General features: G+C 33.5%; 2 protein-coding genes across 2 annotated transcripts; one reads left to right on the plus strand and one right to left on the minus strand.

Moving 5' to 3' along the window:
* The first annotated feature begins 1200 nt into the window (after window positions 1-1200).
* LOC129244950 (putative inorganic phosphate cotransporter) lies at window positions 1201-9403 on the plus strand. The gene is made up of 4 exons (XM_054882877.1): window positions 1201-1501; window positions 6681-6817; window positions 7466-8539; window positions 8621-9403. The coding sequence occupies exons 1-4, from the start codon at window positions 1480-1482 to the stop codon at window positions 9038-9040; spliced, it is 1653 nt and encodes a 550-aa protein (XP_054738852.1). The 5' UTR covers window positions 1201-1479; the 3' UTR covers window positions 9041-9403.
* Window positions 9404-13402: 3999 nt separating this feature from the next.
* LOC129244141 (uncharacterized) lies at window positions 13403-15073 on the minus strand. Its single transcript, XM_054881755.1, has 5 exons — window positions 14980-15073; window positions 14649-14776; window positions 14437-14586; window positions 14159-14362; window positions 13403-13435 (listed from the first exon to the last, which is right to left on the minus strand). Exons 1-5 carry the CDS (start codon window positions 15071-15073, stop codon window positions 13403-13405), a joined length of 609 nt encoding a protein of 202 aa, XP_054737730.1.
* Window positions 15074-17038: the final 1965 nt, after the last annotated feature.

Raw genomic sequence — 17038 nt, forward strand, 5'->3', positions numbered from 1 at the left:
ATCTTTGTCCAAAAAGTATATTTTATACTAAAAATTAACAAAAAAATGTGATGTGTAAAAGAATAGTAAGCAACTCTACATAAAAATTTTCAACATTGAACAAATTTTTTTCCAAATTTTTACAGTTTTTAACATTGTACACGAAACTTAAAAACAAAAAAATGTACAGAAAAATGTATTACAATGCCAAAATTAATTTGATCACTTGACATGAAAACGCACAGAGGTAAAATGAAAATTATAAAAAAGTTTTTAAAAATAAATTTGTATAAAAATTTCCAGGTAATTACCTCCCATTAAGAAAGTTAGTTTCACAAACTAATATCCAAATAGAAATTATTAAAAAATATATAATATATATAGTATATATATAATATTTTAGAAAATAGAGAGAACTAACATTTTTTGCGAACTTATAAGATAAAATATACGAAATAATCCTGAAATGTCAATCTCTTTTTTCGATTCAGAGTCCGCAAAAAATGCTAGTCTAATCAAAAAAGTATGGGTAAAATTTTCATTTGTAAAAGAATGCCACATTACTTTAATTAGGGAGGCTTAACTAAAAACATTGAAGCCATTTTTATCAAAATGTGTCGTTTTTTATTATGGCGCCATATTGCTATATGTGCAATTAAGGAATTATATTTTGTTAAATTGTCCCGCTAGAGAAAATTCTCGCAATGTGCTTCTTTTTTCCGAGTACAAAGAGTAACTAACGTAAGCTCCCCCTCAACTGGCCATGGCAAAACTAAGAGTATATTTCTGTTCTAAAATATGTAGTTTTCAATAAAAAATATTTGCAATTTGGAGGTAGACTGCAGGTGAAAAAACCGCAAAGCCACCTTTTCTGTGGCAACATCAAAACGTAGGTCATAATTTTGAGAAATAAATCGTCCAAGATTTTTATAGAAAGCTACCAGACATCCAAATCCTTCAGCGCTTGTGCCCGACCATAAAGATATCGTGATGGTGAGTAATCTGCAGAATTTGCAAATGTATAAAAACTCCTGAACTCACAGCAAGAATTATCTGAGAGAACGTGGAATGGCATTTGTTTGCTAATTAATAGCGCTGTTTTCCAAAACGCCGCGAGCACTGCCTGTAGAGTGCAGTATGAAAATATGTAAACCTAGGTATACCAGACAACTACAGCTATTATTATTTTACAGTAGTGATAAGCCACCAACGGGTCTCACGTCAGTCGTGCGTAAGCGTTCAATGGTTTAAATAATTACTCGGACCTTCTCGTATATCGTAATGGACTTGGCACCATACAACCATTGACTTTTTAATGCAGTTCATCATTTGCGGACGGTGCTGACAGTTTGATTTCTTAAGCGCCAACTTAAATTTAGATGAAATTCGGGAAAAAGCAGTTTAGATTTGAAAAAAACTGTATTTGATTTAAAAAATAATTCATTGAACAATAAAATAAAAATAAAAGAAATATTTTAAAGTGCCTGGAAGTGCGACAAAATGACACCAACGATAAATAAAGGTAAAAAGTGAATAAATAATTTAAAAAAATATTTTATACAAAAATAAAAAACTGCATATATGAATAATATCATTGCAAGTTCTTTCGAAAATAAATAAATAAATAAAAATAATGGCTCTAACTTGAAATATTTTTAGATATATAAAAAGTAATATACATATAAAGTTTTTAAATGAGTTTAAACTATTTAACTACATTTGATCTTCAAAAAAGTGTTTTATAATAGTGACAACTTATTTGCAAATAAAAAAAAACAAACAAAATATAAATAAATAAAATAAAAAAACAAAGAAATTAATATTTTTTACTGAAATGAACTTCGCACGCATGGAGTGAACTGCATTAAGATTACAGGCACATTACCCTCATCTACACAATTCATTCACTGAACACTATGCGCCTAGTGATCGGCGCGATAGCAATTAATCATCATCAGCATTATACAATTCTTACTGTGACTGCTAAAAGCGAAAATTGAAAGGGTTAAGCCAGCATATTTTGGGAATATTTTCAGCGGGTCAGTGTAATAAATCAAAATTCAGAAAAATATCTCTAAAAATAATTTTTGTTTTTTAAGTATTGTAATGTAAAAGAAAGTGACAGCTTTTCTCATACCAAAATTTGTTTTGAAAAGCTGGTGACGAAACCTAAAATTTTAAATTTTCGTGTGCTTTTCATTATACGGCCTGCGAAAAAGCGCTGCTCTTTTGTACGACCGCGCCAAAAAAGTACAGCACCTCAACATTTTGACAAGTCTTCAAAAATTTCCGGTATTTTTTTGCATGCATTTTTTATAAAAAACAAAGAATATAAATCCATCACAATTCCATGGGCTTTAATTAGCATTTCTAGGAATATATTTGGTGTACAGTTTTATAGTTAATTAAATTTTTGTTCAACCAAGTGCAGATTTGAAGTTGCTAATACACCTATAATACATTCTCTCCTCGACATTGTGACGCATTTTCTCCATATAACAAACACACGACAATTTAGTCATTTATTTAAAAAAAATCAATTGGATTTTTTAACCACATGGATATAATGAACATTTCTTAACCAGTTAACTGTGGCGCTCCCATTTAAAAGTGCGCACAATTTTGTGTCGCCAGAATTGAGCTATGACGAGTATAGTCGTCAATCACAGTTAACTGGTTAAGAAGAGAAAGTGTGAAGCTTTTTAAATAAGTTCCGTCATATCAACACATGAAGTTAAGGATTATTTTGAAAATCTGCTGGCCCTACTGCTAATAAGAAGACAATTTTTTATGCATATAACTCCCACGCTGACGATCTGCTTGAGGCAGTTTTTTCACCAGACGAAGTTAGATCTGTGCTAAACAAAGTTAAATTAAACAAAGCTCAAGGGATTGATAGAATTCCTTATGAGTTCTTAAAAAATGCCACCGATACTTTCATTACGGCTATGGCAAGTCTTTACGATAAATGCAAAGTAGTCGAGGCTTTTAGAACCAGCGTAGTTTTTCCTATCTTCAAAAAAGGAGGTCCTGCCCTAGTAGGAAACTATAGAGGAATTTCATTCATGAACTGTATTGCTAAAGTTATGATGGGCGTAATTAACGAAAGAAGAACCTCTTGGACTGAAAAGAGCAGTATTTTAAGCGAGTATCAAGCCAGTTTCAGAAAGAATTATTCCACAGTTGACAATATATTCAATTTAGCCGCTATTTCCCATTTAAGAATCGAAAAAAAAGAAGAAAGTTTACGCGTATTTTGTCGACTTTAAAGCGGCGTTTGATAGAGTATCAAGAAACGCCTGGATATATAAGCTGCATTATATTGGCCTTGCAAGGAAACTAGTGAAGTTCATATAGAATATATACAGCGATACAAAGACAGTTGTATGGAATGACTCGGAAATTTAAGATATGTACATTCAAAACAAACTCAGGCGTCAAATAGGGATGCTGATTGTCGCCAATACTATTTGCTCTTTACATTAACGACTTGCATGAAAGTTTAGAAGGAGGATTAAATATAGAAGGGGAAAATAGTAGACTTCTAATCTATGCGGATGATATTATTTTGATAGCGGATCACCCAGGTAAACTACAAGAGATGATCAATAACATTGAAAGGTACTGCAACCTGTGTAACCTTGAAGTAAATCACTCAAAGTCTCAAATAATGGTATTCAGAAAAGGTGGGAAACTTAGTAAAGAGGAGAAAAGGTATTATAGTAAGGAAGAAATACAGACTGTGTCCCGAAATACTTACTTAGGAGTGGAAAAAACACCTCAGATGAGTTTTAAAAATATGTTGAAAACAGAACAGCTGCAGCAAAAAATGGTATTAATGTTTCGTAGACTTGTCTTTTAAAAAAAGAAAGAACTGTTCCTTAAGTATATGCACAGAATTTTGATTAAGTACTCAGACAATCGGCTGCCGCATTATCTGTCTAAAATTGTTATAAAGAAAGAGGCCTTCTGGATTAGACATTTTAAGAACTTGTTTAGTAAAAACGATGTCATTTGGCGAATAGATAACAGACAATCAGAAAGCTGGATAGAAGATGCAAAATTGCTTTTAACAAACCACAACAAGGCAACGATGAATGTGTACATACAAAAAGCCTTAAGTATCAGGTCAGTCCATAAGTTCGTGCGTTTTTTAAAGATGGTTTTAAAATTAAAAAAAAGATGTTTAAAGTATTTATTAATCAATAATATATTTTCCTTCATTATCATTTACAATGTCTTCCCAACGTTTAGGCAAATTTTTAATTCCCTGCTCAAAAAATTGTTTGTCCTTGGAGCCAAAATACGCTTCGATATCCATTTTTATAGCTTCTTTTAGGAGTTGTTACTCATATGGGATTGAAGTCCACGGAAAAGGTGATAATCTCAAGGTGAAATATCCGGAGAGTATGGTGGATGCGGCCTTAGCTCTCATCCGGTATGCGGTATGAGGTCTTGCGTTGTCGTGGTGAAACAAAGCTTTGCGTCTATTCACTAAAGACGGTCGATGTTTGTTAAGTGCCTCATTCAGGTGTGATAGCTGATGGGAATAATAATCAGCAGTTATCGTCTGGTTTGGTTCCAGAAGTTCAGGAGAATCTTCTTGGGGTGAAGGCCATCTCTAGGGGTGGGTTCTGGTGTTTCATCTTTATCTAACCATTGGCGTTTGCGAATAGGATTATTGTAGAGGACCCATTTTTCATCACCACTAATGATACGGTTCAAAAAACTTTCATTTTGAAGCCGTTGCAGCAGCTGAGAACACACATTCACTCTCTGCTGAAGGTTGGCGACGGAAGTCTATGCGGAACCCATTTTCCCAGCTTTGAAACTTTTCCCAACTGAACCAGGTACCTGTGAACTGTTCCATGCGATGAATTTAATCTCTGAGCTATCATATTGACTGTGAAATTTGTGTCAGCTTCCACGAGTTCGAGCAAGGCGTCGGAGTTAAAGACTTCAGGACGACCAGTGCGCGGACCTCCACGTCGCAGTTACCACATTGGAATTTTGAAAACCACTTTTGCGCAGTGCTTACACTCACGGTATCCTCTCAGTGAACAGTGTTTATTTCTGCAGCAATAGTTGTTGCATTTTTACCACTTTTATAAAAAAAATGCAAAATATGCCTCTTACACGCGTTCGAAGATTCCATTTTATTTTTTAACAACATGTGCTTCTATCCGCGATTAAAATCACTTGTTGAATGCACAATATATCAAAGAAAATATAAATAGTTCCGTTATATTCCGTGAATAATTTTTGTATGCAAAAATCGTAAAAGAGTGAAATTATGGGTAAAATACGCACGAACTTATGGACTGACCTGATACTAGTAGGATATATAAGCAATTAGATTGGTCAAAAGGTTTGGTTTATTTAAAAAAATATTATATAGAATCAAGCATGTGGAAAATGTGAAAGCTGCAAGTGACATGGTAATTTTAAATAACAATAGATTTGTCACAGAAAATAAAATTTTCTCAATGTGTAATTTAGGCGAGCTTGAAAACATAGCACATTTCCTGGGGCGCTGCCCGATATTAAGAGAATATGGATAGTCTTTTTCGCAACTGGCTGAGATTTCAATGGGGAAAATGATCATTGGGATAAACTTTTGCGTTTCATTAAAGTTGCCCCTAGATACAGAGATTACTTAGTTAAAGAGTTTAACTTGTTTTAAAAACCGTAAACCGAATAATTGTTTTGCACCAAAAATGAATACTACTACTGACCATTCAAAATAAGAAAATAATATTAGTCAAAACTTGTACGAACGTTGAAGTGCTATATTTTACTCGCGAGCTATATAATTTTGTTTTTGAATAACATTTTGAAAAAGTAACGCATTTGTAAAAATTATAAATCCTTCGATAGGGTGATTAACTTTGCGCCACCATGTATGCATAACTTAAGAAATTTTGTAATATGTATGTCGTGTTATTTTGTTGACTAAGTGGTGTGTTTTCAAAAAGTTCAAAATTATCAAAAAAATTGTTCAAAATTCCTGTAAAAAAACTATAGTGGATCGAGAAATCCATTCGGGCTTCCATGAGGAATATACTGATATAACCCCTCGGTTGAATTTATGTCAACTTGCAAAACGTAATTTCCAGAAAAAGGCGTTCAATATTTTCTGTGCGTTATACATTGGCGGTCGCGTCAGCCGAATGGGTTGGTGCGTGACTGCCATTCGGAATTCGGAGGGAACGTAGGTGCGAATCTTGGCGAAACACCAAAATGAAGAAAAACGTTTTTTCTAATAGCGGTCCCTCCTCGGCAGGCAATGCCAAACCTCTGAGTGTATTTCTGCCATCTCCTCATAAAAAATATCTTCCCTTCGGAGTCGTCTTGAAACTGTAGGTTCCTCCATTTGTGGAACAACATGAAGACGCACAACACAAATAGAAGGAGGAGCTCGGCCAAACACCCAAAAAGGGTGTACGCGCCAATTATATATATATATATATATATATATATATATCTACATTGGACTGAGCGAATATAATTACTTAGCCATGTAATTTGTAATGCCTTATTTATTAATTTTGTAATTTTGTAATTTTGTTTGCCCTATTTTAATACAATAATAATTAGTATTTTTCTACTGTATAAGTGCTAATAGTATAATAAGTGGAAATCGTAGGAAATCCTTTTGAAATTAAAATAATTTTATTATTAATTTTGTTTATTATTTTCAGGTCCTCCCTTTGGCATGCGGCATGTGCAAGTCTTGCTAATATTCCTGAATATTACGTTCTTATATTTTGCCCGCTTAAATGTTTCGGTGTCTGTGGTGGCCATGACAAATGCCAATACAACGAATCCAAATTTTCCGGTAAGATACGGTTTATCGACGACTCGAAGCTGTCATTTTCGACTTAAGATATTCTTCCTTTCAACCACAGATTTATTAATTTTGAAATAATTTATTGAATATTTTTGTTTTAGCAAATTAGACAAATTTGGCGAGGGCTCGAAACTGTAGTTTTTGAATATTGCTATTCTTCCATACAGCCACAGATATATAAAATTTTTATATTACTGCATATTTTATTCAACACTTTCGTTTTTAAAAATTGAACAAAATTTGCGACATTTTGAAACTGTCATTTTCGACGCATACTCCTCTTCCGTACAGCCACATATTTAATAAATTTTTCTAATATTGATTAATTGGTTGGATATTGTTTGGTTGTTTTGAATTTTTTTATTTTTATTTTTTTTTGTATTTAAAAATTGGTAAAGTAATGAATTACAATCACAATGATTTTAAAGGATTAGCGGCTAGGCCATCAGCTTTGTTTTGAAATTTTGTTTTTATTAATTGGATGGGCGAGGTATCGAAACTGTCATTTTCGACTTATGCTATGTTTCCATACAACCATAGATTTAATTTACATTAATTTATATTGTAGAATAATTTATACTACAATTCTTGTTTTTACTAATATTAGTTTTTCCTCCTTTTGAAATTTTGTTACAGGAATACGATTGGAATGAAAAGCAGAAATCATACGTCTTATCGAGCTTCTATTGGGGCTATGTGATAACACAGTTTCCGGGTGGTTATTTGAGTCATTGTTTTGGCTCCAAAATAGTAATATTCTTTTCAACTTTTTTCTCTGCACTCTGCGGTATTTCAACACCATGGTTCGTCTCTTTCGGTAGTTGGAAAGCATATTGCGCCATACGCTTGGCAATGGGTCTATCGCAAGGCGTCTTGTTTCCGGCTATACATCAGCATATCGGGAAATGGGCACCAAATAGCGAACGCAATCTTTTGGGTGGACTTAGTCATTCAGGCTGCGATAGTGGTGTTGTGATAGCTATGGGTCTTAGTGGCTTCATAGCTAGCAGCTCACTTGGTTGGCCTGGCATATCTTATATATCAGCCGTCATTTGCTTTGCTTGGTGTTTAATTTGGATATTTTTTGGTTTTGATAATGCGCCTTCAGCACGTTTTATAACACCTGAAGAATGCCAGTACATTGAATCGGACTTAAAACATGCAAGTAATTTCCATAAAAAGAATATTCCTGTACCATGGGCGGCTTTCTTTACTTCAGTGCCTTTCCTAAGTCTTCTGGTGACGCGTTGTGCACAAGTTTGGGCATTTTCAACACTGCAAACCGAGTTGCCTTCGTATATGGCTGGTGTAATGAATATGAATATAAAGAGTAATGCCCTCTACTCTTCAGTACCCTATGTTGTAATGTGGATACTGTCATATATTTATCTCTTTTTTATGAATCTTTTGCTTGGCAAGCAATTAGCAACACTGACAGTTTTACGTAAAACAGTAAATACAATTGCATTTTGGACACCAGCAGCTATGCTTGTCGGCATAAGTTACCTGGGCGAAGAGCAACAAACACTAGGGATCGTGCTTATAACCTCAGCTATAGGCATAAATGCGGGAGCGACAATTGGTTCCACATTGAATACGATCGATTTAACACCTAATCATGCAGGTATTTTGATGGGCATTACCAATACGATTGCAAACTTTGTGCCAATTCTAACACCACTACTTGTTGGGGTTGTTGTAACGGACGAGGTGAGTTCTATGAAGGAGTAAATTAGAATTATAAACTTAACCTTTGTTTCTTTTTTATGTTTTTTTTTTCTTTGTATGCAGCACAATCGCTCACTTTGGCGCATCGTCTTCATTATATCAGCGGCAGTTTTATTTATTGGTAACTTAGTTTTTATTTTGGGTGGATCTGCCGAAACCCAACCATGGGACGCACCTGACTTTCTGACTCGTAATAATGCAGATGCTAAGACATATAGTGATCCAAAGCCTGAAAGGAGTAAAAGAAAATTTTCTGAGGAATCGCATATTCTGACAATAGCCGAAGAAAAGAAAAATGGTACATTGACTTTGGATAATTTACATGCAGATAAAATCACTGGCCGGGAACAGTTTAATGGCATTTGTAACAACGCATTTGAGTTGATTACATCAGAAGAATTGAAGGGTGAAAAAGCAACGACTGAGGCAATGAAAAACTCTAAAGCAAACAGAGATGGGGGAATGGATACTACGAAACTCTAAAGGTAGAAATTAGAAATGTACGAAGAAGTACGTATAGAAAACATGAATGAAACGATGGAATAAAAATAAAAGGTCACACAAAAACTTGCAAAACAATCTATGCACAGATTTATTTTAGAAACAGATTGAAGTAAAATTTAATTAAAAAAAACACGATGTGACGAGTTTCGAATCGCCCATAATAAGCAAACTATAGAAACCGAGTCACATGCAATACTAAAATAGGTTGCGTGCGAAAATAATGAGAAAACGAGTGAAATTTAATATAGAAAAAGAGGAGAGTGTAATTTCGTTTAGCAGTGGCAAATTTCTTGCCTCTCATATTAAATGAGGAAAGTGAAAGCGAGTCATAAATTAAAGTTATATATATTTTTTAAATTTCATATAATTTTTTATATATCGAAAAAAATGGTGTTAATATTTCTGTGAAATACATCAAAGATATAAGTATGTATGTTAATGCGTATCAAATAAATTTTAAATAAAACTACTAAAGGGTGATTTTTTAGCTATTATCTTTTTAAACAGTTGGTTTAAACAGCTGACGCACGTTTCGTGTTTTGTTTCACTGTCAAACATCTTCAGTTTGGTCTATAATTTAACCATGAATCGTCTTACAAACGAACAACGCTCCCAAATTTTCGAATTTTATTATACAAATGCGTGTTCTGTTACAATGGGTACGTAAATGAGCAGAATTGTCGATATTGCAGTGAAGATCAGCCAGAAGAATTACAAGAGCTACCAATGTATCCCGAAAAAGTCACAGTTTGGTGCGGTTTATGGGCTGGAGGTATCATTGGACCGTACTTCTTCAAAGATACTGCGAATCGTAACGTAACTGTGAATGGTGAGCGCTACCGAGAAATGATATCCAACTTTTTTTGCCCAAAAAAGCATACCTACAAATAAAACCTGGTGAAAAGAATTCAGATCAGACCGTTAATCGGCTCTCATCGAATTTAAAAGAATCTGCCGATTGGCTAACGTCACATGGGTCAAAACATCTGTTTGTTTACGAAAAAATTCAGTTTGCGTTGGTGATATAGGAAAAAAAACAGAACCACACAATTTATGCACATGTTACTACGCTGCCGACTGAACAACGACTGATACGTGTGAAATTTTGCTGCTGGATCTCTGAAGACAACGCAGCCTAAGTTACTCTCACAATTTTGCTACGGATGGCCTTGTAATTTATTATCATTGAAATAAAAGTCGTTTGTTTTCATAGTCGGTTACGCATTGCTTATAGGGTGACATCTAAAAGTACGGCATTTGTATTTTAATTAATGTGTAGCAAATAAATTTGCGCCTAAAATACCACAACAATCTTCTAGTTAGTGGGTGCACATTTCCTTTTTACATCCCTATGTACATAAATGATAAACAAAATTATGGTGACTTCAGGGGGTAGTATGGTTAATTCGGTGTAAAACAAGCATATTTTTCGAAATTTTTTTTGTCGACACAGTTGATTTATTCAAAATTTTAAAATTACTTCATTATAAAGTCATATTTAAAGAATATTGTGTGAAATTTTCATTGATTTTTATGAAGAAATGAGTTGGTGGCAGCGAATCTTCGCGGACGTCTCATAAAAAAGTTTTATTGCGGTGTCCCTCAGAACTCATTACTGGATCAACTAAAATCAAAAAACCAAATTGATTTCATCAGCTAATAAAGTTTCGCAGGTAACAACGTCGAATTTTTTTTTTTTTTTTTTTTTTTTTTAATTTTTTAAAGCGCTTTGAAGTCAAAACACCGATTTTTCATAAAAAAAACTTGAAAACTTTGTTGTTTTAAAATATGACAAAATTTAAAAAAAAAAAAACTCGACGTCATTACCTCGTGAATAAAGTAAAGAAACAAAAAAACCAAATTTGAAAAGAATCGGTGCAGTAGATATGAATCTACAGTGGACACCGACCGTAAAAAAGGCAAGTGTGAGAAAAACGCGTTTAAAGATTTCGGCAGCGTGAAATCCGGTTAGAGAGGTAGATACTTAATCCTTTGTGTCTTTGTCTTACTCCAATGCACTTCAAACTTTCACACAATAATCTTAAGATGTTATAGAATAATTTAAAAAAAAAAAAAATGAAAAAAAAAAATACCATACTACCCCCTTCAGCGGAGTAAGACGGCTGCGGGTAGAGGAATGTTTTATAAACATCATCAAATTGCAAATTAGTTTTTAAATTATCTTTTAATGAATTATTGATTGTAATGAAGTCTAATTTAGGTTACGTTATCAATTGTTTATGTTCGAAATTTTTGAATTTATGAATTTAAATAAATAAAACAAATAGTTAGTGGGTGCACATTTGCGTACACTTCTGTTAGTTTTTTGGCCGAACTCCTCAGTGGTAGTAGTTTTCGCTCTACAATTACTGTTCTAGCCAACTTGTCTGTTGTCATTTATGTTTTCTTCTTTAAGAAAAACAAAAAACACCGCCTATGAAACGAAAACTAAAAATAAACCGTTATTCCTTTTGTGGTGTACTCATTTATTGTGAATTTCTGAATTATCCCAGTTGTAAGTGGTTGCTTGCCATGATGGAAAGAATAATGAGATGGCGTTTATCGTGGTCCCGTTACTTTGCGCTCAGCGAATGTGACAACTAGTTACGTGATTTTAGCTCCAGTATGGCCAGATTACCATTTTCGTAACTTTTAGCATTTTTAGCATTTTGTTTGTTATTTTTATTATTTTGTGTCTCGGAGTTTTAGTTCTTTCTTCATTACATTTTTCTAGCTGCTCTAATTAAAATGTCATGTTTATAATTTTGTAAAATATACATTTTTTAATAATTATTTAAATAATTCACTCAGTTTTATTTAGCTTTACTTTTTTGTAACATCTGGTGGCATTGCCCGCGATTGCAGATGTTGTTGGTGTTCTTCTGCTTTCGGCAGTCAAATCTCTCTCTCGCTACTGCAGTGTTGCCTAGCTAAGATATAAAAACGCACTAACATGCCCATTCAAAGAAAATAACCCAACAAATTTTTATTGAATCACTTAAAGAACTTTGTATGCGTGTCAAATTGTCTTTAAAATGTGCGTTTTTTTTAAATAAATGTGTTATGCTTATGTACAATTTAATTTATGAGATTTTTTTGTTAAGCGAGACTATTTTGCTAAGGGAACGACTTTTTTGCTATATTTGAAGTTATGTAACTAGATAAGGTACTCTTTTTGTAAAAATGTCAGTATGGTTTTTTTAGTATTTTCTGATATTTTGTTGCTTATTTTTACAATGAATATAACTCTTAATGTCCTATGTCTCACTAAGGATTGATGACCGGAAGAAACGATTACACCTCTATGGTTTTAATTCGCATTCAATAAATTCAAAGGCTTTTTAAAAAGTGTAAACAGGTTTTCAATCTTAAGAAGAGTTGAGAGAGGGGCATTTAATATTTTTGCATAACCTTAAATGGAGCCAAAAATTAAATTTGCACTTTCAAATTATCAAATTTTATAAGAGTAAAAAAAATTTCATTAGCACTTAAATCTTCTCAGAGTGACCTTTTTTAACCTTTTTTTGTTTAATAATATAGTTTGTTTTTTAACTTAAAGTTTCGGTAGCTTTAAATTAAAAAAAAGAAACAAACACGAAACTTAATTTGCATTTTGGGTATAAAAAAACACTAAATTTATTGCGAAGAGCAAATGGTTGGCAATACTGCACAACTCAGCAAACGTGACGTCACGTACGCTCTGATGGGCGCAATCTTCTTTCTATCATTCTTGGTTGCTTGCTGTATGTAGTTTTTGGTTGACTGTTGCATCCTTATTTTATAAAGTATAAAATAATAAATAATTTGACTAACTAAATGAAGTAAAAAGGAGTAGAGAAATTCATTGAGGAGCATTGAACTGATTGAAATACACATAGCAAACGTTAGTATAAGGGTAGAGTATAAAATTATAATTTGAAATAAATATTTTATTCATAAAAAATGCAAAAATAAGATGAGAAAAAAAAAATTAAGAAAAAATTGTTGGACATCAACAACACGGGGTGTTCCCTAGCGGTCCCCCATCTAAGTACTAACCGCGCCCGAGGCTGCTTAATTTCGGTGATCGGATGATAACCGATGTTTTCAGCGTGGTATTTATACTTACTTTAAACTTTCCAAATATATCAACTATTATATTACACATAACATTGCATATGCACTCAAAAAATTTTATTGGTAAAACTAACCGAAAAACTATGTTAAAACGGCTCCAACCCATAAATATGGGTGAAACCAACCAATAGAAAATAGTTAGCAACCCTTACTGAAGTTGTGGTTAAAAATTGTTAATTTTACCAAAAAAAATGGTTGAAATTTAACAATGTGAAATTGGTTCACTTAACCACAAAAGTAGGTTCGTATGGCTCCAACCTATAAAAATTGGTAAAATTAACTTATATTAATAGTAATGCCCACCTAACCACAAAAGTTGGTAAAAACTAATGTAAAAATTGTAATATAACCACAAAAATTGTAGAATTAACTATTTTTACTGTTACATTACTACAAAAATTGTATTGTTACTGAAGTTGTGGTACATAAACAATTAAAATTGTCAAAGTACTATTTATACTGTAATCCTACAATATAAATTGTGTGATAACAATATTAATTGTTTAGTATTACCACAATTTTAGATACAATAAAATTTTTGTAGAATCTTTATAGTTACATTTCTACTCTATATCGTTTTGATTTAAACATCAACGTTGTAAAGATAAAAACAGTATTTGTATTTTATTCAGGAAAATTTATTTTGTTTTTTTAAATGGATTGTAATCCAATCTTGAGCCTTTGCAATTTCTAAGGAATAAATCAAAATGTTGATAATGGTACACATAAGACGTAGACAAATTCGACTCCAGTATACCTGTTTCTTCTCCACAGTTTGAAATATCAGCTTTTGGGGATTCACCACTTATATTGCTTTTTTCATAAACAAATTCACCCGTTCTCTTTAAACGTTTTGTAGTATTATAATATTTGTCATACAATCTTCCTGAAGGCCGCGATCCAATTAAATTAAAATAAATTGCCTATGTAGAAAATATCCAAATAAAAATATTAAAATATCGTTTTAAATAAAAGACAAACCTTGTCATCATTGAATGTTTCTTCAATTTTAATAGAAATGTGCTCAAATTCTTTTCTTCCAAGTTTTATTTTATGTCTCAAGTGCCAAGTTACTATAGAATCTATTAGAATTTTACGTGCTGCGTCGTTCAGTTTTCCAGTTTCTTTGTAAGTCTGATTGACATAGTATCCATTTGGATGACTACCCAATACTGATTGAATATTCTAAATTTTGATTGATAAATTGAAATACTTTACAGTGACGTTCACTGTAGATATTTGCATATGTATATACTCACAATGGAGCCGCGGTACCCATTAGGATCGTTAATAACTTTAGAAAAAGAGCTTGTTGATTGACTGCAGTTTAAATATTGTGAATTTTCCATGTCTTCCAGGAAAGTCGTGTCTACAGATATTGTATCGCAGGCTTTGACATCAGAATATCCCTTAAATAGAAAAGTTGTATTTTGTTTACCGAATAAAATTCAAATTTTATGTTTGTACTTACATTTGCGATTTTCCATTGCTGAAGCTTGAAACGAAACTCCACTTTTTCTCCTAACTTACGTTCCCGGAATAAGTATGTCAAGTCCTGCTCTTCCAAATATCTTAGCCGTTCAAGTGTTATAGATTCATCTACGATTTGTTAAAATATTACACATTTACTTAATAAGTTTATTTCATTTACAAACAGAAATCGATGAATGCAATTATTTTCACACTTTTTATATGAGCAATAAAGGCAACAACACAACCAAAGCCAAATAACGGAATGGTTGCATGACGCCGTTTCACCAGCATTTTTGTTAATTTACAAAAGTTATTTTTAATAAACCTACCTTTTAATGTTTGTAAAATGTAGCTGAATCCCCAAGAGTCTAATATAGATTCCAGTCCGTCCTTTTCTGCAGATTCCAAAATATTATTTTCCATTTTTACAACTTGCACACACAGTTTACATTCAACTGATTGCATTTGATTGATTTTTTGATTTTTTAACTGCTGTATCAATGGTTACTTTAACACAAGGAATAGTAGTGGCACAATTTGCCACTGTCAAAATAACCTATTGAAATTGTTAAAAGCCATTTTCAGGGAGAAATATTTTAACTGATTGGTACTGGTATAATTAACCAAGGTTTATGGTTGATTTAGTTTTTTTTCAAATGTACAATTTTATTGTAAAATTAACCAAATAAGATCAGTTAAATCACACTAACAAAATAGCATTAGAAAAAAATACGATTTACGTAGGTTAATTTTACTGAACAAATAGTAAGTGAAGAAAGTAACAATTTTTGAATTGGTTAATTCTACCATATTTGTTGGTAAGAAAACAACAACAAAATATAAAGAAAATTTTAACTTTTTCAAACAGTTAATATAACAAGCTAAAATTGTTAAAATTACAGCAACAAATTATACAGAGCGCGCACTAACCGAAAAAAAATTGTTAATTTGACCAAAGTTTGCAGTTAGCTGAGAATTTTTGCAACAACAATTTACATGGTAGTAAAATTAACCATGGAAATTGTTACATTTAACCAATGTTATTTTTCTGGGTGTGCGGAGCATTAAAACAATTAACGAGGCCCTAAAGAAATCATTACCATATCTCATCATCATCAGGTAGCGATTATAGCTCAGGGTGAGCTTTAGGTTCATCCACAATCCTCTTCCAATCTGCACGGTTCATAGCAACAGATCTCCAGCTCCTAACTCGTAGTTTTTTCAGGTCGGCTATGGCTTGGTCAAGCCAGGTTGATAAAAGAGATTTTTGGGGGCGGCTATGTTCCATGCGCACAGTGAGCCCTAACCATCGAAGCATTTGGGATTTAATGTATTTCATGACGTCTTCTCTCTGGCATAAGTTTAGCAACTCATCGTTGTAGCGTATTCGGTACGTCCCATCGTTGCAGCGTATGGGGCCAAACACCCTTCGGAGTACTTTTCGTTCGAAAACTCTTAAGCTACTTTCGTCTTTGCTTGTCAATGTCTAGCACTCGCAGCCGTAGGACAGCACCGGTAGTATTATTGACTGGTGGAGGCGGAGTTAACATTCACGTGTGAGCAGTTTGGACTTCAGCAATTTTGTGTGGGCGTAATATGCTTTGTTTGCTGCCATTATTCTGTCTTGTATTGTGTCCTAACTACTGTTGTCATTTTTTATTAACACTCCCAAATATTTGAAGTGTTGAACCCCTTCAAAGGTTAATGTCCCGATTTGGATGTTCGTTGCGGGAGACCTTTAGATATTTAATTTAGTTTTGCCTTCATTTATTCTAAGGCCTACTGATTTTGCACGAAATTCAATATTACAGAAGGTTTTAATGAGATATCTTTTGTTCCTTGCCACTATTGCGATATCATCACCATATCTTCTTACAGGGTTTGATTGAAAAGTAATGAGCCTTATTTTTTTAAGCAGTTTTATTAAACCTTTTGGCTTATACAACTAATATTCTTCAAAATAGGACCCTGGAGCGTCAATACACCGCTGGTAGCGGTCCTACCACTGCAGGAAACATTTTTTTTAATTCATCTGCCAGAATCGCGTTCAATTCGGCTGTCACAGATTCTTTTCAGGCGCGGGAACAAGAAGAAATCTGGAGAGGACAGGTCTGGGCTGTGGGGGAGCACCGGAACCCCCATCTTGGCCAATGCAGAGGTGCAGAGGTGTGCGCCGGCGCATTGTCATGATGAAGGGTCCAATTGTTGACGAGGTCGGACCGAACCCGGGCGACGCGGTTTTTCAGCCGAAGGAGCACTTCTTTGTAAAATGCCGCGTTTACAGTGCTTCCTGGAGGTACAAACTCCTTGTGGACGATGCCTCGAGAGTCGAAAAAGATGCTCAGCATGGTTTTGACCTTGGATTTTGACATGCGCACCTTCTTGGGT

Source organism: Anastrepha obliqua, chromosome 4, assembly GCF_027943255.1.
Source record: "Anastrepha obliqua isolate idAnaObli1 chromosome 4, idAnaObli1_1.0, whole genome shotgun sequence".
NCBI lineage: Eukaryota > Metazoa > Arthropoda > Insecta > Diptera > Tephritidae > Anastrepha > Anastrepha obliqua.